Here is a 21822-nt window from a genome sequence, read left to right as displayed (position 1 = left end):
CATGGACTAATTTATCATTTGTTCACCTATTTGATCTTACTATATTCATTTGTTTTTATGAAAACCATAATCACTTGAAAAGCAAATCCTCGTTTATAACCAAACTGTTGAAAGCTATTTAATATAATCAAAACCTACCCTTAGCATTCTCTGCTTTGTACTTTCCTGTATATCTCATTTCCATCTTGCCCAATGAAACCTTTTCTAGAGGATGAGACTCAGGAGACCTGCATTTTAATGCTCAAATTGCAACTTGTCAGTTGTATGATGTTGGCGTCTGAATCTCAAATTCCTCATTGACAAGATGAAGGATTTAGGCCAGGGATCTGGAAACTGTAATCCTCTGGGCCAAATCTGACTCACTGTTTTTGTAAATAAAGTTTTGTTGCAACATAGCCATGCCCATTCATTTACATATTATCTGTGGCTGCTTTTGTGCTATATCTGCAGAGTTGAGTAGTTCTAAAAGAGTCATGTGGCCCAAGAGCCTAAAATATTTGCCCTGTATGGAAAAAGTTTGCTGCAACAGACTATCAAGTTTCCTTCCAGTTTAAAAGTTCTTTTAGTTTTGGGATACTTGGGCCAACTATTTTTTTTTTTTTTTCTCTTACCATCAGATTGCTTCTTAGCAGATCAACAGAAAAATTCAAACGGAAGAGGGGAAACAAACAAATCTCATATATATTGCTATTTGTTAGATACCTATATCTGTCATAAATCTGTCATATTTTGTTGTTAATGCTGTGGTTACAAACAACCTCTAAAGCTCAGTATCTTATAACAGTTATATTCAACTAGTGAGCTATATATAGTTCAGCCTCACTTATCTTCTTCATTCTGGGACCTGGCTGAAGGAGCAATCCCTACCTGGGATCTGGGATGAAGAACAATGGACAGATCATGTGCCACCTTCTAAAACTTCTATTCAGAGGTAGCTTATATTACTTCTACTCACATTTCTTTGGCTAACAATGTTGGTGGTACGGGGAAGTGTAATCTTTCTACGTGAGGCCCTGCAAATCACCTGGCACCTCGAGTGGGTGGATAGTCCTCCAGGGAAGGCAGTGAGTCATTGGGAGCAACATCACCTACTGTTGCCTCCTTAAAAGGTTTGCTAGTGTGAACAAACTGGAACCATGGCAAAAACTTGGGTTTTAGGGTTCTTTGGGTGTTATTTTTCATGAACTTTCTGTTACTAATGAGTAACTAGAAATGGGCCTGTTGAGCTTTTGGAATGTATTCTAAATCTCTCAGTTTGCTTATTTAATAAATTCTCAATGTAAGAATGTAAAGTGTCTGTTTGGATTTCTTTCTTTCTTTTTTTTTTTTTTTAATAGACTCGTGATGTCTTTAACCTAGATTTCTTACCCTGAAACCTGGGTAAAGTTCCTCACCATGATTACTTGATCATCAGTTACCAAGTTCTATTGAACATATACTTGTATGTAGCCCTTGACTCTGTCCTCTTCTCTCCATCCTCATTGCTACCATCCTGGTCCAGATACCTCTCACAATTCACAGCAGTGACCTGGACTTAGCTGCTCTACCTACAGAGTTGATTTTCCCATAATTCATTCTCTATACATCCGTCAGAGTGATTTTTCTAAAATGCTAATTGATCATGTTATTCCCCAGCATTAAAATCTTTCAGTGTCTTGTACATTGTATCCTCCTCTTAAAGCTCACGTTTCTTAATGTGGTCTTGTTCCTTTTTTCCTTGGGGATTCCCAGATCTACCCTGGGAATGCTTAGCTTATTTTTATGACCGGAAAAATATGGGTTTTGTTCAAGAAAGATTTTCAAGACCCTGTTTTATGAATTCACAATATTTGGTAGATGTTTTCTACTTGTAGAGATTCAAACACTTGATGAAAAATATTGTGCAAAGCTGACTGTATAGGTTTTTTTATTTTTAAGATTTGTTTATTTGAAAGCCCTGCACAAATGGGGGAGGGGCAGAGGGGAAGGGAGAGGGACAAACAGGTTCTTCCCAGAGCTCAACATGGCTCTTGATCTTATTATCCTGAGATCATGACCTGAGCTGAAATCAAGAGTCTGAAGTTTAACGGATTGAGCCACCCACTTGCCCCACTGTGTAGTTTTGAGCAAGGTCCAACAGCAAGGGTGATCCTATCTTGATGGTCAATGGATTATTCTTACTTGGAAGAGCTTGGTTAAGGCTGATGAGCTGCAAAGAAAGATAGGTTGACATTGATTTTGTTTTGCTTTCTCTGTGACCTGCTTTTAGAAGTTTAAAATGTGCCCATTTTGGAACTAGTCATTTATTTGGCCTCTTTTAGTGAGCTAACATATTTTTCCTTATGAAACCAACTCAGCTTCTGGACAAAAATAATGTGAAAAAAATACATTTTTAAAATACTATCTCCTCGAGGTCTTTCATGTTAGGTCTCTGTTTCAGAAGTAAAAATAGCTTTATTGAACTCATAGAGGGATAGATTTCTCCTAACATCCAAATACCTGCCTTTGAAGATGATCTAGTGATTTTAGCCAAATGTTTTCATTATTTAAAAAATGACACAAAATTTCTTTGATCAACCAACTTATCCTTTCTTTTTATGTAGCCTAGTTATATGGAATTATTAATAAAATGCATCAAATGTCTCTCAACTCTGAAGCTTTGCAGATGTTGTAACCACAGCTTTGTGTTATCATAAGCTAGTTTTAAAAAGCAAGCTTAATTTTTTAAAAGGTAAGGTTAAAAAAAACACAACTGTACATATGTATAAACAGTTAAAAAAAGGAGTCAGAGGCATTTTGACCACATCCTTAAGCATGAGGACTGTAAAAGGTGGTAGTGATTAACACAATGGTTATTATGTATGGGATTTGAACTTTCTGTGTTAGATATTTCTGTAACATTACTATGCCTGGCCTGAACTCAAAACCCTGAGGTCAAGACCTGAGTCAAAATAAAGAGATGCTTACTGAGCCACCCAGGCACCCCTCTATTTTTTTTTTTTTAATAAGCAGTATTGAGGAAAACTTTATTTATTTATTTATTTATTTATTTATTTATTTATTTATTTATTTATTTATTTATTATTTTTTAATGAAGAGATACTTGGTTTCCTCCTCCAGAAGGAGGGAACAGTCTTCTTATCAGGGTTAGAACAGGTTGCCTTGAGGTTACTTATAATATTCTTCAGGTTCTATGAATAAATATAGGGATCCTCGAATATCTTGAAAGTACATGAAAAAATGTATGTCGCAAGTAAGTGTTTTCTTTGGGGTGCAGGGTTAGAGTGATGTGGAGAAAAGAGTCCATAATTCAAACAGATTCTTGTGAAACTTTTTCTTAGTTTTCTCCTCTGTGAGCTCCAAACTGCCTCCTTGGCATTTTTAGTTGGGTATCTAATAGGCATCTCAAATCTAAGGTGAATGTTTTCCTTTCCTATTGCTGCTGTAACAAGTTAGCACAACTCTAGTGCCTTCAAACAGCATGACTCTATTGCCCCACAGTTCTGGAGGCCAAAAGTCTGAAATCAGTTTCACTGGGCTGAGCTCAGGATGTCGTAGGGTTGCATTTCATCTGTACGCTCTAGGGGAGAATCATGGTTTTGCCTTTATTAACTTCTAGAGGCTGTCTGCACTTGTTGGCTTGTCGCGCCTTGCTCCATCTTCAGATCCAAGAGCATAGCATTTTTTTCCCTCTGTCCCTTCTGCTTCAGGCCTTATGTCTTCTGCATAGTCTCATAAACACCTCAGACTCTGACTCTCCTGCATTCCTTTTACAAGAAAATTTGTGACTCTATTGGGCTCACCCAGATAATCCAGCATAATCTTTCCATCTCAAAATGTCTAACTTAATTATGTCTGCAAAATCCCTTATATCAGATAAGTTAACATAGTCCCAGGTTCTGGGGATTGCAACGTTGACATCCTTGGGGGAAGTCAGCCCACCACTGCATTAAGTAGCCTGTCATTTCTGTTCTTCTTCTAGCCTTCCTCATTTCATTTAATAGTATGACTATTCTGAGGCCAGTCACCTAGGAGTCATTCTTGATTTCTCTTTTCAGGTTCTTCTCTTTCCCATTCTTCTATCCCAATTACCAACCTCGTTCTCATCATCCACATCCAGTCTATCCTATCGTATCTAAATCCAATGAAAGTATTATCTCCGTTTTATTCAACTGCATCTAGTATCTATCCTCTTCTCACTAATTTCCACTAATATCAGAAGCATTTTGGAGCCCTAGGCCCTCATCTTATTCTTTTTATTCCTGGGTGTTCATAGTTAATTATAGTACAAGGTAGGGTGGGGTAGGTGTCATAAAAGTGGCACAAAGTGCCACAGCACTAGACCCTATTCACTCTATTCCAATCACATGGAGAGGGGAAGTGAACACTTACATGGTAGAAGATGCCATTGAGAGAATTTGGGTCAGTCGAGGGTGATTGTCCTGAACAACAATTAGAATTTCCTATTAATTATTTCAGTCTTTTTTATTCTTAAGATAGTGAACATTTTCTCTTAATGTTGATAGTAGAGAATATAATTAATCTAACCTCTGGTTATTTTGAGTGACTCCTTTTCCTCCCTTTCCTAAAGAAGGAATATGTTTTTTTTTTTTTTTTTTTTTTTTTTTTTTTTTTTTTTTAAGAAGAAGGAATATGTTTAATAAAATTTTCAGGTAGCTGATTTCTAGTATGTAAATGAACTATACAGTCAGATGTGGTGAGGAGAATAGTTAACAGCTTCAGAGTGAAGTCAAGAATCTGAAAAGAAAATAGCCACTGTTGAAATAGCATGAAAAAACAACCTCCACCTTTTATCATTTTGAATTCTTTTTCCATAATGTCCCCACATTTTTGGGGTGACTACAATTTAGTGAAATAGGGGAAAAATAAGTGATTACTTGAAATAATCCATTTGTTATATTAATAGAAGATTTGGAAATAGCTATATAATATTTCCCCCACTTTTAGGAGAAGAAAATTGCTGATTGGATTTTCAGCAGCCTTAGTGTACAGCTTTATTTGTTAAATGTTACCTTAGCAAATCCCACCTTAGTTAAATTTCTCAAGATGTGAAAGTGAAAATTGGAGCATATTAAATTAGACATTCCAAGGAATAAGGTATTTTACAAATTAAAATTGACTTTTAAAGCAGAAATGCTGCTGAGCCCCCCCCCTCCAAAATAGTGTGTAAAGATGTCCCTATTTATTTCTTCCCCATTTGGTAGTTTGTGGTGTCATTGACTAAATTTGTTACCAATAAGTGCTTGACATTTTGGTTGTGTGAATGCAAACGTTTGTTGATTTTTTTTCCCTCCTTGGTAATGTGTACCAGGTGCTATATCATATATTGGGTTAAGCTTTACATTTTGTGTGTTAGCATTTGAAATAGAAAATGTCTGTCATTAGTTTGAACCTTTTTTTGAAATATAGTCAGAAGAATTATTTAGAAGATTAGAGAGTCCTAAATACATTACAGACTAGTCATTTTTGCTTAATTTAAATAGGACAAACGTTTCCCTGTTCATTTTTTAAAAATGGCTTTATTGAGATAGAATTCATAGGGCTATACACTATAGGGTGTATATAGTTCACTCATTTCCTGTTAACTTAAAAAAATTTTTTTGGAAAAAGATTGTATTTATTCATGAGAGACAAAGAGAGACATAGGCAGAGGGAGAAGCAGGATCTCCACGAGGAGCCCGATGCAGGACTTGATCCCAGGATCATGCCCTGAGCTTAAGGTGAATGCTCAACCACTGAGCCACCCACATGTCTCTTTCCTGTTAATTTTTAAAAGCATTTCCTAGCATCCTTTCAATCTGCTTTTTAGATATTCACTATCTCTTTTTCTTAATCAATAAATAGAAATACGTGGGTTGAGGTTTATGAGAGAAGGATATTTCAGGAAGAGAGGGCAGATAAAATAAGGCCTGGAGGTAGAAGTGGGATGAAGGAATAAGAACATTGGTCTGGGTAAGAAGAAAGAAAGAAAAATAGGAAATCAGGTAGGTGTCTTAATGATGAATTATAAAGTAGATGGTAAGAAACCTGGGCTTGTGCTTTTCTTCACCTTGGTTAGTGGGGCCCTATTCCAAGAGTAGTGCAGATGGGAAGTAGGGTAGACAACACACAGCCTTATGGAATCACACCTTCCTCACTGATGTTCCAGGTTACTGTATATAGCCCCTGTGTTTTGCTCATTAGTACATTGGTATCAGATTCTTATTCTCTCTGCTGCTTGTCTAACTCTGCTGCCATCTGACTACCCTCTATCATTCTAACCCCCTTATGGCCTCTGTGTACTCCCATGAGATATGGTATGGGATTCTCTGTTCTATCCTTTCATCACTCCCCTGCTCTTAGCCCTCCAGTGCCTTCTCATTGCACTGAGAATAAAATTCAGAGTCCGTACTGGGGCCTTCCGGGCTCTGTGGGACCTGCCCTACAGGCAGGGCACCCTCTCTGATCTCAGTTCATACCCTTCTCCCTCTTTGCTCTGAGTGTTCTAGCATTGCACTGATGTCTTTGTTCTTCCTTGCACACATACCTAACATACTTCCAACTCAGAACCTTTGTACTTGGTATTTACTCCACCTGGAGTGTTCTTTCTCAGTTTTTTAAAAAAATATCTTCCTTTATGCAAGCCTCTATATAATGTCATCTTCTTAGAGAAATTTCCCTGACCACCCTATCTAAAATGGAATCCCCCACCTTGATACTCTGTCTGCTTCTTCTCTTTTATTTTTATCAGACTTTCCTATACATGACATCATAATAAACATTTATTTTGTATTTGATTATTGTGCCTCTACCCCACTGGAATGTAAACTCGTTGAAGGCAGGCTCAATGTTTTGAATGTCCTGCAGTATCCTCAGTGCCTAGAACACAGTGGGCACTTAATACTGTTGAGCACATGCTGAATGCTATATATGATGCATATTCACACTTCCCAGAAGGGATCTGTTGGGTTGTTCATATTGAGTATATCTGTCAGGTAAGATTTTAGGCCAACTGCCTCATCACCTCTGGGCAGCTGTTAGATCCGGTGCTTATCCCTAGTACATCCAACTAATAGTGGTCAGGACAGTGAGGTCATGTGGTCGTCTTCTTTCAGTACCCCTTTCATTCCCCTTCAATGGTCTGGTCCCTCCAAAAGTTCTAAGTTTCACTTGGTTCGTGAGAAAAATTTTGCCAGATCCCATGCTGCAGAACAGGTGCTTCCTAAGAGTCTGGAGAAATGATAGAAAGCAGTATTTTGGCTTTCTTGTGTCTTGTCCTGGCTCATACTTTTTTGTACTTTCTCTTCCTTTTTGTTTCTTTTTTTTTTTTTCTTCCTTTTTGTTTCTATTTTAATTTTGATTTTAGTCTGTCCTTTCTCCTCTATTTTCCTTTTTTTTTTTTTTAAGATTTTATTTATTTATTCATGAAAGAGAGAGAGAGAGGCAGAGACACAGGCAGAGGGAGAAGCAGGCTCCATGCAGGGAACCCAATGTGGGACTCGATCCGGGACTCCAGGATCGCGCCCTGAGCCAAAGGCAGGCGCCAAACCGCGGAGCCACCCAGGGATCCCCCTCTATTTTCCTTCTTGCCTCTTTTTTCCTCTCTCATTCTTTTTTCTCAGTTGCGATTTTGCTTTTCCCTCTATGTCGTTCCAGCGGTTGCCTAGCTTAAATTCTTGCCTCTAGAAACTTTCCAATTTACCTGTTTTACATGCTCTTTTCTCTCCTTTGTTATGACTGGAGAGAATGAGGCTGAAACACTCTTTCATTCTTTTATTTAACTTATATTTGAAAGTCTACTTTGTATAAGACATTGTTAATGGAGGTAGCCCAGAATCTGACACAAAATACCTAGGTTCTTAGTTGGGGAGACAAAGAAGTTGGTTGTTATTCATTCATTTGCTCAACAAGTATTATTCAAAGTAGGATACAGTGGTTGGCACAAAAACTCTTACATTTTGGTAAGACATATATTAACTAGACAATTACACAAACGAATAATATAGCTGTGCTGAGTCCTATGAAGGAGGGCTCCATAAGGCCTACAAAAATATATATTGGGGGATTTGTTCTGGTTGGGAGAGTTGAGGACGGCTTCCTTGAGGAAGTAAAAAGTGAGTGGAGATTTGAGGCACAGTAAGAATTAACTAGGCAAAAGCAGTAGGGGAGAAGGAATAGTAAATGCAAAAGTCTGGCGCTGAGAAGGGATTTGGAACATTTGAAGAATTGAAAGCATGGAGAACAGGGTGCAGTGAGGCTGAAGAAGTAGATAGGGGTCAGAACCTGCAGGGCTTTGTAAGCCCTCATAAAGACTTTGGTCTTTATCCCATGAGCAGTGAGATGTCTTTGAAGTGCTATAAGCAGGAAGAATGGAGGGAGAAAAGTATGAAAAAATCTTTTATTTTTAAAATACTGGTCTGTATGCTGTGGATAATAAATGGAGTTGAGCATAGGTGTAAGTGAGGGAAAGGACGTGGGCTTTAGTGGCAGTAGTGGCTGTAATGGCAAACCCAGAAGAGAGATGGGGTTAATGGTTGACAAAGGTTTTAAGTTTCCAAACCTACCCTCATTTCCTATTAAAGGTATTTGTTTATCCAAAAAATTTTTTGAAAGTTGACTTACCATGAAAGACACAGATTCAATAAAACTTAAGTTCTTTCAAGTTGAGAAATGAAGGATGATTTAAATAAAAAGGGATGTGAATGGAATTATACTAGATACCTAGGATAAAGGTAATGACCGAAATTGAGTGTATAACTTAGCTCTGAGCTCCTGGAAGCCTAGGTAAAGTAGGAAATAGTAGGTCATGGGATGGATTAACAAAAAGAAGCACGCTAGTTAAGCATTATTTAGTCCTGTCCTTATTAAACATTTTAGTTCTGTCCTTATTAAACATTTCAGTACCCTATTATTGAGGTAGCATTAAACAATCTGGACAGGTCCAGGTTATTGAAACCCAAGACTACAGCTCTTGAGATCATGGCATTAATCCATTTTTCAGTTGTAGGTCACATTGGTATTTCAAAAAGTAAAAATTTCAGAAAAATACAGAGCTGAATTATATATATGCATTTTTTATTTGACTCCTTGCTATGAGGCAGTGTAGGAATATATAGACCAGGTAAGAAGCCCATAATGCAAACCATGGGCCCTATGAGTAAACTCTTAATATATTTCCTTGAGGACTTTCCCTTTGCCTTCACAGATATTTCTTTTCTTCTTTTCTTCTATTTCTACTGCTTCTCCAGTAGCCATTTTATTGTGTTCATACATACTTATTCATAGAAGGTACCTTTCTTGCCTTGCAAGATTCATAGTTAGGGACAAAAAATGCTATGCACAGAGGCAGCAGCCTTATTTCTCAGCTATTCACATTTGAACCACTAAAACATATTTTCAGAATAAAGAACCTCAAAAACAAAATCATTTCTAATTAATAAAGTAATCCAGAGTTCCCAGTGACTCTCCTGTGCATTCTCTGCTCTTGGGGCTTAATCTCTATGTATTCCCACCCTAACCTTGAACTTGGCCAGTGGCTTTAGCTATACTATCTATTCTCCTGGTAAAATGTTAGGCCCAAAGGCACAGAAGGGTCCCAGGACAGCCAGAGAGAGCAGAACAGTAAGGTACAGGAATTCAGTTAAGTCCAGATTTTTGGTACCCAAAACCTCAGCTCTTGAGATAGTGGTCTTAATCCATTTTTGATAGTAGATCACACTGGTGTAGACTCCAGGGAGACTTTCAGCACAGCCTATTCCCCAGCTTACCAGTCCTATCTGGATCCATACACCATTAATATGACATGACAAAGGTCCTCCAGAATCACCCTGAGGAAAGATAAAGGTCATGAGTGTAGTGAAAAAGGACCTTGAAGAAGAAAGTGGTCATAAGAGGTGAAGAGGTCCTTAGGATGGGACAGTGAGCTAGACTTCTTATTTGCATTAGGGGAAGATCATGGGAATTCTAGAATTACATAATTTGAAATGGGCAGAGACCTTAGCTAAATATATCAGTAGTTTCAAAATACTCATCTGTGATAAAAAATTAATGTGATGATTTTTTTTCCCTTAAAGGTAAATTTATTTGAGTTGAACGAAGTGTCCTTATTTTTCTATTCTTAGGTTCTTATTGACTTTTTTAAATGTTAAAATAATCCTGTTATGTAAGATAATAGTGACAGTAATTGATATGTCTTTCAATCTTGCTGTCTCTTTTTCTAACAATTTTATTGAGATATAATTCATATACTATACAATTCACCCATCTAAAGTGTACAATTCAGTGGTTTTTCTTATATTCATGTCGTTCAACCATCACCAAATTTTCATCACCTGTTGTAGAAGAAACCCTATACCCATTAACCGTCACCATCATTTCCTCTTAGCCCTAGGCCAACTGGTAATCTGCTTTCTGCCTCAATGGATTTGCGTATTCTGGACATACTGTATATAAATGGAACCATATGACATACTATCTTTTGTGTCTGGCTTTCACTTAGCATACTCTTTTCAAGGTTCATCCTTGTAGCATATATCCATGCTCCATTTCTTTTTATGGCTGAATGTTATTCCATTACATAGATATACCACATTTTGCTTATCTAGTAATCAGTTGGTGGGCATTTGGATTATTTTCACTTTTTGGCTATTATGAATAATGCTGCTATGAATATTAATGCATAATTTTTTCTGTGGACATGTTTTTATTTCTCTTGGGTGTATACCTAGAGTGGAATTCCTGGGTAATATGGTAACTCTCTCTATACCCTTTGAAGAATTGCTAGATAATAATTCCAAAGCAACTGTACCATTTTTCATTTCCAGTAGGTATATGAAGGTTTCAATTTATCCACATCCTCATCAACCCTAGTTATTATCTCCTTTGATAATAGCCATCCTGGTGGGTGTGAAATCATGTTCCATTGTTGTTTGATTTGCAAATAACGAATATACAGATAGGACATCATGGCAGAGTTAGAGAAAAGTTTGTGTGTGTGTGAGAGAGAGAAGAGAGTGAAGGAAGAAGGGGGAGGGAGAGAATGAAAGGGAGAGAGAAGGAAAGGAAATAAAACCAAGTGGTCATTCTAGGACTAAAAAATAAAATATGTGATAGAAAACTTTCATTTGGTGAACTTAGCACTACAATGTAGATGGCAGGAGAGAGGCAAGGATCTTAAATATTGATTAATCTATAAGTATCCAATTTGAAGAGCAGACAGGTAAAAATAAAACATTATTAGAGACTGTGTGAAAATATCAAAAAGTGTGACCTACATTTTCCGTTTCAACCCGAAGAGGAAGAGAGAGGAAGCAGAATATTTGAAGAAGTCATGAATGAAAAACTTCTCAAGTTTTGATGAAAGAGGAACAGATTTTAAAAACAAAAAAAATCAGTGAATCCTAAATAGGATAAATACGAAGAAAATCACACCTAGCACATTGCATTCAAATTTTTTTTAATAAATTTATTTATTCATGAGAGAGAGAGAGAGAGACAGAGAGAGAAAGAGGCAGAGACACAGGCAGAGGGAGAAGCAGGCTCCGTGTAGGGAGCCCGATGTGGGACTTGATCCCGGGTCTCCAGGATCACGCCCTGGGCCGAAGGCAGGCACTAAACTGCTGAACCACCCAGGGATCCAAAATTTTTTCTTTTTAAAGATTTATTCATTTATTTTAGAGAGAGAGAGAGAGAGAAGGGGGGTGAGGTGGGGCAGAGGGAGAGGAAGAATCCCAAGCTGACTCCCCACCGAGCACAGAGCCTGTCCCATCACCCTGAGATCATGACCTGAGCTGAAACCAAGAGTCAGAGCTCAACTTACTGAGCTACCAGGTGCCCCATCACATTCAAACTTCTGATAATCAAATATGAAAGTCGTTATATTGAAAATAACTGGAGTAAAACAACATATAATCAGTGAAGGAAGACAAAATGATGAATGATTTTTCACTGGACGGTTATGATCAGCAGACAGTGGAATGACATCTTGTACGTACGTATAGAGTGAAATGTTCTTACTTGAAAAAATAAAGTTGGAAATTCTGTGTTAACCTCTTAATATATTTATAAAAATATAGAAGTCTGTGGAAAACCCAGTAACCAATGGTTAGCATTTCTCTAGATCAAAAGTTGAAGAGCTTTAAGTCATCAGCAATTCAGCATGACGCAAGAATTATTGTCAGAACTTTTGTCTCCTGATTCCTGATCTACTACTATTGTTTATATACAAGAAAACCCGAATCTAAATTAAAGTTTCATATTAAAAAACAAACCAAACAAACTCAAGGGCAAACCCTAACCTTGCAGCTGTCCTTCTTATTGAGTATATCACCAGCACATATCTCGTCGTCTTGGATGACTGACTCTAATTCTGGCAGTGCGGGACCAATTGGGTTGTAGAGTTTTTCACAGGCCTGGTGGTTAAAGATGGGTATTTCTGCTTCCTGGAGGATGGAGGGGTAATCACTATCTGTAAAGAAAGACAAGAATGAAAGGAAAAGCTTTCTGGAAAGTTGCAAGGACAGCATTCAGTCATGATTTGCAGAAATCTCTGGGAATCCAAAAGCAGAAGGCAGAATACCGTCACTTTCAAATCGTATTTGCTAATGCAAGTTTTTTTTTGTTTATTTTGGTACAGTTAGTCTAATACAATGGATAATTCAGAATTTTTTCTATTTGTTTTAAGGTATTTCTAATGTGCCAGTGTGGGTATTCTAATGTTCTAAATAGAAATTCTGATACAGTTTGATTCAGTAAAGATGTATTTGAAGTACTCTAAAACTTCTTCCTTTCCTATTTTTCTGCTTCCAGATCATTTCTTGTCTTGCCTTTATTCCTCCGGGGAAAGAGTTGATGCAACACTTTAAAAACAGATTTTCTTTTCTTTCCTTTTTTTTAGATTTTTAAAAAATTTATTTATTCATGAGAGAGAGAGAGAGAGAAAGAGGCAGAGACAGGCAAAGGGAGAAGTAGGCTCCTCTCAGGGACCCTGATGTGGGACTCGATCCTGGGTCCCCAGGGTCACGTCCTGGGCTGAAGGCGGTGCTAAACCGCTGAGCCACCCGGGCTGCCCTAAAAACAGATTTTCAAAAACACTAGATTCTTCCAGACTTTAGATCAGATTTGTTAACCTTTGCTTTCAGAGAAGTAATTATGTGTTCAAGTTGTTAGTGTCTGTTCTTGTCTAGACTCTAGGCAGGATATGAGTGAATAAAATAAACATAAGTGTGAAAAAAGACATTTTATTTAGATAGAATTGATAGGTTATAGCTTATAGATAGCTTATAGGTAATATCAATAGGTTGGGGTTTATTTAAAAATATTTGCCATAGTAATCGTATGCCTAGGATGCAAATGTTCTGGGGTGCTACAAAGAGGATGATGGATAATACCCCTTTGTCTACCCATTCTCACCTTCACTTTCCTTAACAGTTCCCCATCCAGTCACCCAGCAAGAGGCTGGAATTTTCAACTGCTTTGTGATACTGGGCAGGCAGATGGGCAGGATGAAGGAAGTAAAGGTGACTCTAGAGACCAGTTTCAGCAAGGCAATGTCTGCAGATGTGTGTTGAATTTGGGGATGGGTGATAATTTTGAACACACGATGATTCACACTTTGACTTGATTGGTCATTCTTAATTGATCCCAGCCGTACAGTATATAAAAAAGGAATCCAGCTCCTAAGGGGAATAGGAAGGGGAGAAAAAAAAGTGGAATGTGTTTAGGTGCTACAGCTGGGTGAGAACAAGCTGCCTATGTGTAGCACTGAATCTCTAAGCAAGAAAGGATGGCAACAGACCTAGAATTAACCAAGCCACTTCCAACTGGGGCTAGGGTTGGTTTGTTACTCTTTCTCCTTTCCTCTCTCCCTAACCACTCTTTCTTTTGTCTCCTGTCTTTGTAGTCTCCTCTTACATGCTTATGGCCAGAGTTTTGTTTCTCCCATTTGCTTGGGGATTCTGTTATATCCCCTTTTTTCTTGATTCCATGTTTTCTTGTTTTCCTTTATTTTAGTGAAGCCCATTCTCTTATGGCTTCCCGAGAAAATGCGCATGAGGAGTATTATTTTTGCTGCTTTGTATATTTGAAAGGGTCTTGCTTCTATCCCACACTTGATCAATAATTGCACGTGGGAATAATAGAATAATTTTCTCCCAGTATTTTGGAGTTCTCACTGTTTTCTTTGAGCTTACAGCATTGTTATTGAAAAGTCCTGCTGTTTTGATTTCTATATATATTGGTTACCTGTGGTTGCATAAGAAGTTACCACAAAGCTTAGAGGCTTAAAAAAACAAACATTTATCTCACAGTTTTTCTGTCAGGTATCAGGCGTGACCTTAATTGGGTGCCTCTGATTCATCTCTCACGAAGCTACAATCAAGTTGGGCTGCAGTGACTTCAAGATTTGACTCCGGGGGGCAGCCGGGTGGCTCAGCGGTTTAGCGCCGCCTTCGGCCCAGGGCGTGATCCTGGAGACCCGGGGTCGAGTCCCACATCGGGCTCCCTGCATGGAGCCCGCCTCTCTCTCTCTCTCTCATGAATAAATAAATACAATCTTTAAAATAAATAAATAAATAAATACAATAATAAATATGAATAAATGAATAAATAAATACAATCTTTAAAAAAAAAAAAAAAGATTTGACTCCGGGAGGGTGTTTCCAAACCTTCCCTAGCTGTTGGCTGGAGACATTAGTTTCACATGGGCTTCTCTTTAGGACTACCCACCACATGGCACGTTGCTTGTCTGACAGCAGTAGCTCTGAGAGAGAGCTTAGATTGTGTTTCTGATCCAGAAAAGCTTAAGATCAAATTCCCTGGCTGATGTTTAGCAAATCATTTGGCACAAAGTAAAGGAAGTTTCTAATATAGTGCCTATCTCTGTCATTTCTTTTTCTACCTCTGTGTCCTGTCCTAGTCCAAGGGGGTGTAGGGTTTTTTTCTGCCTACCTCTCTTACCACTTTTCTTTTTAAAAATATTTTATTTACTCATTTATTCTAGAGAGAGAGAGAGAGAGCATGGAGGGAGAGAAAGAGCAGAGGGAGAGAAAGAATTTCAGGCAGACTCTATTCTGAGCATGGAGGCCAAGGCAGGCCTCAGTCTCATGATCATGACCTGAGTAGTATAAATCAAGAGTCAGATGCTTAACTGATTTAGCCACCCCAGGCGCCCTGACCCTCCTTACCACTTTCATTTTTCTGTTGGTTCATTCCTGAAATCATTCAAGTATTTACTGAGAACCTATCTGTGTGCTAGTCACCAGCTAGGACTCACCCTTTTAAGCAGTGTGCTGCTGTCAGTATCCACCTGTCACTGATGAGAGACCCTCCACAGACCTGGGTCTGGCCAAAGTGCAGGCTGACTTGCCAAGGCCAGCGCCCTGCAACAGCATCCTGGCCACCTACCACACGGCCTGAGTATACAGGTCGTCCACACACTAGAGAAAGAAGAGAGAGGGGCATGTATAACTCTTGGTGTCCTGTTCCTCTGGTCCTCATCTTCTCATCATTCTCAAATTCCCATTCATTCCTAGGAACCGAGTCCTCTCCATCCTCCATCCTCCCTCCTATCCCAGTTCCAAATCCATCGGTCCAGGTAGAAACCACTAACCTGATTGCAGATGTTTGTTTCTGGGAGAAGAGCTTGGGCAAGACCCTAAGACAGACACCATATCATTACTATACAATAATGCATCTTATGTCTAGATTCACTGAATAGAGAGGCTTTCCACATATTTAAATTTCTCAGATTTATATTACAGGCCAAATTTTTATAAATGTCTACCAGTTAGTGGGAATCTTGAAAATTACATACTTACCTGCCTTCTTTAGCAGCATACATGGAATGTAATTTAACTTTCACTTAAAGATTCAGTATTGTCATCAGGAATATCAAGTATATTAGGTTGTAAACACAGTGATGCCTTCAGGTACTTTTGAGGTTTATGAGCTGTTTTCTTTATCTGAATTGGCATTTTGCAGTATTTGTATCTTTTTTGCTACTTGTTATCCTTTTGCTGCTCTCAGCCTACCCTGCTTTTAAATCATTGTGGGTCAGAAAAGTAAATGAACAAGCTTATACCTGAAATCACTCTACAGTATTTATACTTTCAGTTCCCTTAGCTTGAAACACTCTTTTCCTAGATCTTTGTAGCTAAGTCACTTACCTCCTTTTGGGCTTTGCTCAGATGACTCCTTAGTGAAACTTCCTTGACTACTTTATTTAAAATTACAATACATCTCCTGCTCCTTTCCTCTCATAACATTTAGGACTTTCTAACCTGCTCTAAAAATCTATATATTTAATAAGTGCAGTGATTATAAGCCCCCCCGAGGGCAGGTTTTTTTTTGTTGTTTACTGTTTCACATACAGTATCCCCATACAGGACTTCCCCAGGACACACTATTCATAAGTAATGTCCCATAGGTGAAGTGTTACATTATTCTATATGATAACTTCTTCAGCCAAAAACCTCTGCCTCTTCCCTTCCCTACCCTCCTACCCCAGAGGCTCACCCAGTAGAAGAGACAGTAGGAAGGCACTGCCTGCAGGGCCCATGTCTTGGTCCTCAGAATCAGTATTTCTTGTTTCCTGAACTCAGGCTTCTAAGGAGAGGCCGGCTGGGGAGCAGTCAGAGAAGGGCGACAGGACCAGCTTCTCCTCCTGGATGGATTCCTCTGGTTCACCCCCTCCTCTCCTTTGGTTTTTCACCACAGGGCCAGGCACTGAAGGGGCCAGACTTCAGAAATGCAGTGGCAGGACCCAGGGGGAGGAGCTGGAGCCTGAGGCTCCCCCTACTGTTCAGGGAAAACAGGATGTCTGGGGTTCCTGCTTGGGGATTAGAGGATGGGAGGGGGGATTATGCAGTAGCTGTCTGCACAGGGCAGGTTAGAGGGGATTGGAAAGAACAGGGCCCTTTCTCTAGCAAGGAAGTAGAAGATGAACAGGATTCTTCAAAAGCAAGAAATGGAAAAGAGGAAATTAACCTAGTAACTGGCTAATTTTTCCTGATTTTTTTGTTTTCATCTTTGTTAATAGTGTTAGCCATAGGATATAGGGCAAGTCAGATTTTCTGGGAAATAGATAAAGAAATTTGTGTGCCAGAAGTTTATTGGAGAGTAGTCTCAGCATCAATGCTTTGGTAGGGGGTTGGGGGTGGAAGCAGGATTGGGCAGAGGGAGAGTTGAACTGAATTCATTTGCATACGGGCCACAGCCAATCCCACAAGCTGCTCTGGAGCTGAGGTGGCTCTTCAGAGTTCTCCTAAATGGAGACAGGAAGGCTGGGCCTTTGGACTTCTGCATGATTAGGTGTAGGCTGCCCGCAAGGAATGGGCATTATCTTGGGTGAAGTGACTGTTGACAAATCTTGGGATCGGACTTAGCTGTGAACTAACAGCAGCCAACATTCCTGGTTGTAAGTAGAATGAATACTTCAGTCCTGAAAGGGAAGATCTTGGGTGCCACAGCACAGCATCTTCTACAGAATTCTCTGTGCCCTTTATGTTTTTGGTACCAGTTGTTTGTAGGGTACTAGGTCTGTGGATATAGAATTCACTGAACTGTTAAAGCATGTTACTACTCTCTTACAGCTCAAACTACTGGGAGCTTTGAAAGAAACACACGAATAATTAAATAATAGAAGACCAGAAAATATTGCTATTATTAGGTTTACTCAGTTACCAACAAGACTAGCTTAAGCAAAGAGGGGATCACTTTCAAGATAAAGTTATGGACTGAAATGTGTATCCCCCAGAATTCATACATTAAAATCCTAACCCCTTCTACTTCAGATTACGACCATTGGAGATAGTGTCTTTAAAGAAGTAATTAAGGTAAAATGAGGTCATTAGGGGTGGGCCTTAATCCAATATGATTGACGTCCTTTTACAAAGGGGAAATTTGGACACAGATATGTACAAAGGGGGAATATGGCTATCTGCAAGCCAAGGAAGCTTGGAATGTCATTTAGGGGGATCCAACCATGCTGACACCTGATTTCAGACTTCTCACCTCTAGAACCGTGAGAAAGTAAATTTGTTTTTTAAGCCACCCAGTCTGTGGTACTTTGTTATGGCAGCCCTAGCAAACAAATGCAGATATCTGTGGAACGATAAGGAGAACAGAGTAACAAGGACATCTGGAGCTATCATAGGACAGACCTGGAAACCAGAGCAGGAAAGGAGCTCTGGATTCACGATAACTCAAGAACTCATTGGGAGAGTTTAGGATCTTTACCTTGGTCCTCTGCCATTAGTATGGCTCAACCATAGTCCATGCCTCTTCTTTCTATCCACTATAAACTGCCCAAGGTTTTCCTTATTTTCAGTTCAAATTCCCAAGGATTTGAACAGATTAGCTTGTCAACCAGGGCATAGTTCCATGGGTATGGATTTATTGTCTTTGGTGTAAGAGCCCTTATTATGCATGTAGGAAGATGAGGATGCAGAAATGCCAGCTAAGCAGAAGAGACTGTTGTCATGGGGCACATGCCAGATTCACTATATCTCAGGGTATTCCGATTAATTTGTGGTGTTCACAGGAAACTTTACTATTTAGTCAGCTCATTTAAGTATAGCTTTTAAAAAGATCTCAGCTTGAGGTTTGCCTTCAAGTCATGATTGGAATAAAGGTAGTCATTTTGCAAAGACACCAAAGCTCTGGACAGATCTTTTTGTTGATTTATCAAAGGAACAACAATTTAACCAGATACTCTTTTTCCTTTGAGAGTCTTGTGGTTGTCCTAGATTTTTGGACTTTTATATCCCTGGATAAATCTGAAGTCGCTGGTTAACTCTTTAAAATTAGTTGGATTGCTTATAGATCTCTTCTTTTTCCTTTTGTTTAACTGTTTCATAAAAAATATGTATTTTGGTTCTAATGTAGTTAGAAGTAAGCTAACAAAGACACCAGCTCCTTCCTCTGAAAATTAGAAGTAAAAGGGAAGTATTAAAAGGGAAGTATTGCTTTTCCTGTCCAAGAGTTAAAGGTTGGGGTTTGGTGGGGAGGGCGGGGGCGGGAGCTTAGTTGATGAGAGGGAAGAATTCCAGTTAATAAATGTGCTTGGACTGATGGATTTTGAAAAACACCACTCGCAGCCCCTCATGAGATAATTGATGGGGATGGTTCAGGGGATGGTTACCAGTAGTCAAAAGTTTTAGATGAGAGGTTGATAGAGTGCTCAGGTTGTTACCATCCGAGCCCTCTGATCAATCTTAGCATCATGAAAAGTAGAAAAAGGCAGACCTGTGTCTCTTGATGTGACAAAGTACGTAGCGATATCCAGTGAAGTATTTGTATAAAAAAAGTGAAACCCGAGTCTCTAAAGCTACTTCCACTTACATCACATACAGAGGATAAATAATAATTTTGATTATAATACAACTTTATAGTCAAGTACGGGATGTGGGACATTTTATAAAACAACTGATGTGGGTTCTGTAATAAGCTAATGGTATGAGAGTAAAAAGGAATGGAAGTTCTTCTAGGTGAAAAGAAACTTAAGAGGCGTAAGTATGTGTGGCCCTTGTTTGGTTTGTAACCAACTCTAAAACCACATTTTGATTCAAAGACATTTGATAATGAACTGGGTATTAGATGGTATCAAGGAGTTACTACTAGTCTTGATAGGTGTGATAAAGGCATTGAGTTATTTAAGAAAATTTCCTCTTTTTCATTTTTTCTCTGTGTTGCTGTTATTTTTTTTTAAAAAATTCAGATATAATTGAAATGCACTCTTAGTTTCAGGTGTACAACAAACTGATGTGACATTTTTATACATCGCAGAACAGTCACTACAGTTAGTCTGGTTACTATCTGCTAACTTACAAAGTTAACACAATTATTATTGACTGCATTCCTTGCTCTATGTGTTACATCTCTGTCATTTATTTTTGTGTCTGGAAGTTTGTACTTCTTAATCTTTTTCACTCATTTTGCTCCCTCCTCACCCAAACCCTTCTTCTGATTGCCACCAATCAGTTTTTTGTATCTTTGAGTGTAGATTTAGTTTTGTTTAACTTGTATGTTTATATTTTGTTTTTTAATTTGTTTTTTTAAAAAAAGATTTTATTTATTTGAGAGCGAGCATGAGCAGGGGAAGGGGCAGAGGCAGAGGGAAAAGCAGACTCCCCACTGATCAGGGAGCCCGATGTGGGGCTCGATGCCAGGACTCCAGAATCATGACCTGAGCCAAAGGCAGACATTTAACTGACTGAGCCACCCAGGTGTCCCTGTGAAATTATGTGGTATTTGTCTTTGAGTTATCAGTTAGGATAATACCTTCAGGGTTTATCCATTTTGTCATAAATGGCAGGATTTCATTCCTTTTATGGCTGCATAGATAGGTAGATACGTAGGTAGGTAGGTAAATACAAACGTACATACCACATCTGCTTTATCTGCTTATCCATTGCTGAACACTTAGGCTGTTTCCATATCTTGGCTGCTGTAAATAATGTTGCTGTGAACATAGGGGTGTCTATGTCTTTTCAAATTAATGTTTTTGTTTTCTTCAAGCTACTCAGTAGCAGAATTGCTGAATCATATGGTAGCTGTATTTTTAATTTTTTGAGGGACCTCCATGCTGTCTTCCATAGTAACTACACCGGTTTACATTCCCACCAACGGTACCCAAGAGTTCCCTTTTCACGTCTGCACCAACAATTGTTATATTTTCTCTTTTTGATACTAGTTATTCTAGATAGCTCATTGTGGTTGTGATTTGCATTTCCATGATCATGAGTGATGTTGAGCATCTCTTCATGTGCTGTTGGCTGTCTGTATGTCTTCTTTGGAAAAATGTTCAGGTCTTCTGCCAATTTTTAAATTGGATTGTTTGGGGTTTTGTTGTTGTTACTGCCGAGTTGCCTCTGTCCTTTACATATTTTGGATATTGACCCTTTATCAGATACATGATTTGTAAATATCTCCTCCTATTTAGTAGGTTGCTTTTTTGTTTTGCTGATGGTTTTCCCTTACTATGGAGAAGCATTTTACTTTGATGTAGTCTTACTTGTTTTTGTTTCCCTTGCCTTTGAAGTTAGATCCAAAAAAAAATATTGCTAAAACTGTTGTCAAGGAGCCTACTGTCTATGTTTTCTTCTAGGAGTTTTATGATTTCAGGTCTTACCTGAAGTATCTAATCCATTTCGAGTTAATTTTTTTGCATATGGTATAAGATAATGGTTCACTTTTATTCTTTTGCATGTAGTTGTCCAGTTTGCCTAGTGCTGTGTATTGAAGAGACTGTTCTTTCCTCTTTGTACATTTGTGCCTCCTTTGTAAATGACCATATATACATGGGTTTATTTCTGGGCTTTCTATTCTGTTCGATTGATCTGTGTCTTTTTATACCAATAGCATTTATTTTGATTACCTTAGCTTTATAGAATAGTTTAAAATCAGAGAGTGTGATACCTCTGGCTTTGGTCTTCTTTCTCGAGATTGTTTTGGTTATTTGGGGATGTTTTGTGGTTACATACCCATTTTAGAATTATTCTATTTTTGCAAAAGATACCATTGGAATTTTTTTTAAGATAGATTTATTTATTTATTTATTTATTTACTTACTTACTTACTTACTTACTTATGATAGACACACACAGAGAGAGAGGCAGAGACACAGGAGGAGGGAGAAGCAGGCTCCATGGTGAGAGCCCGACGCGGGACTTGATCCCGGGACTCCAGGATCGCACCCTGGGCCAAAGGCAGGCGCCAAACCGCTGAGCCACCCAGGGATTCCCGCCATTGGAATTTTTGATAGAGATTGCATTGAATCTGTAGATTGCTTTGAGTTGTATGAACATTTTAGTAACATCAAGTCTTTCAATCCATGAACACAGACTA

At 38.6% G+C, this 21822-nt stretch overlaps 2 protein-coding genes across 12 annotated transcripts in view; one reads left to right on the top strand and one right to left on the bottom strand.

Annotated features, from left to right (window-relative positions):
• The window catches only part of SH3D19 (SH3 domain containing 19), a 178531-nt gene that overhangs the window by 22488 nt on the left and 134221 nt on the right, over positions 1-21822 (top strand). The gene's annotated exons all lie outside the window — the stretch shown is intronic.
• Positions 9034-16755, bottom strand: PRSS48 (serine protease 48). Its single transcript, XM_072773603.1, has 6 exons — positions 16492-16755; positions 15587-15631; positions 15251-15413; positions 13390-13655; positions 12276-12445; positions 9034-9806 (listed from the first exon to the last, which is right to left on the bottom strand). The coding sequence occupies exons 1-6, from the start codon at positions 16532-16534 to the stop codon at positions 9531-9533; spliced, it is 963 nt and encodes a 320-aa protein (XP_072629704.1). The 5' UTR covers positions 16535-16755; the 3' UTR covers positions 9034-9530.

The sequence above is a fragment of the Canis lupus genome, chromosome 13 (assembly GCF_048164855.1).
Source record: "Canis lupus baileyi chromosome 13, mCanLup2.hap1, whole genome shotgun sequence".
Taxonomy (NCBI): domain Eukaryota; kingdom Metazoa; phylum Chordata; class Mammalia; order Carnivora; family Canidae; genus Canis; species Canis lupus.
The sequence above is the reverse complement of the archived record's forward strand: the minus strand, read 5'-3'. Positions and strand labels throughout refer to the sequence as shown.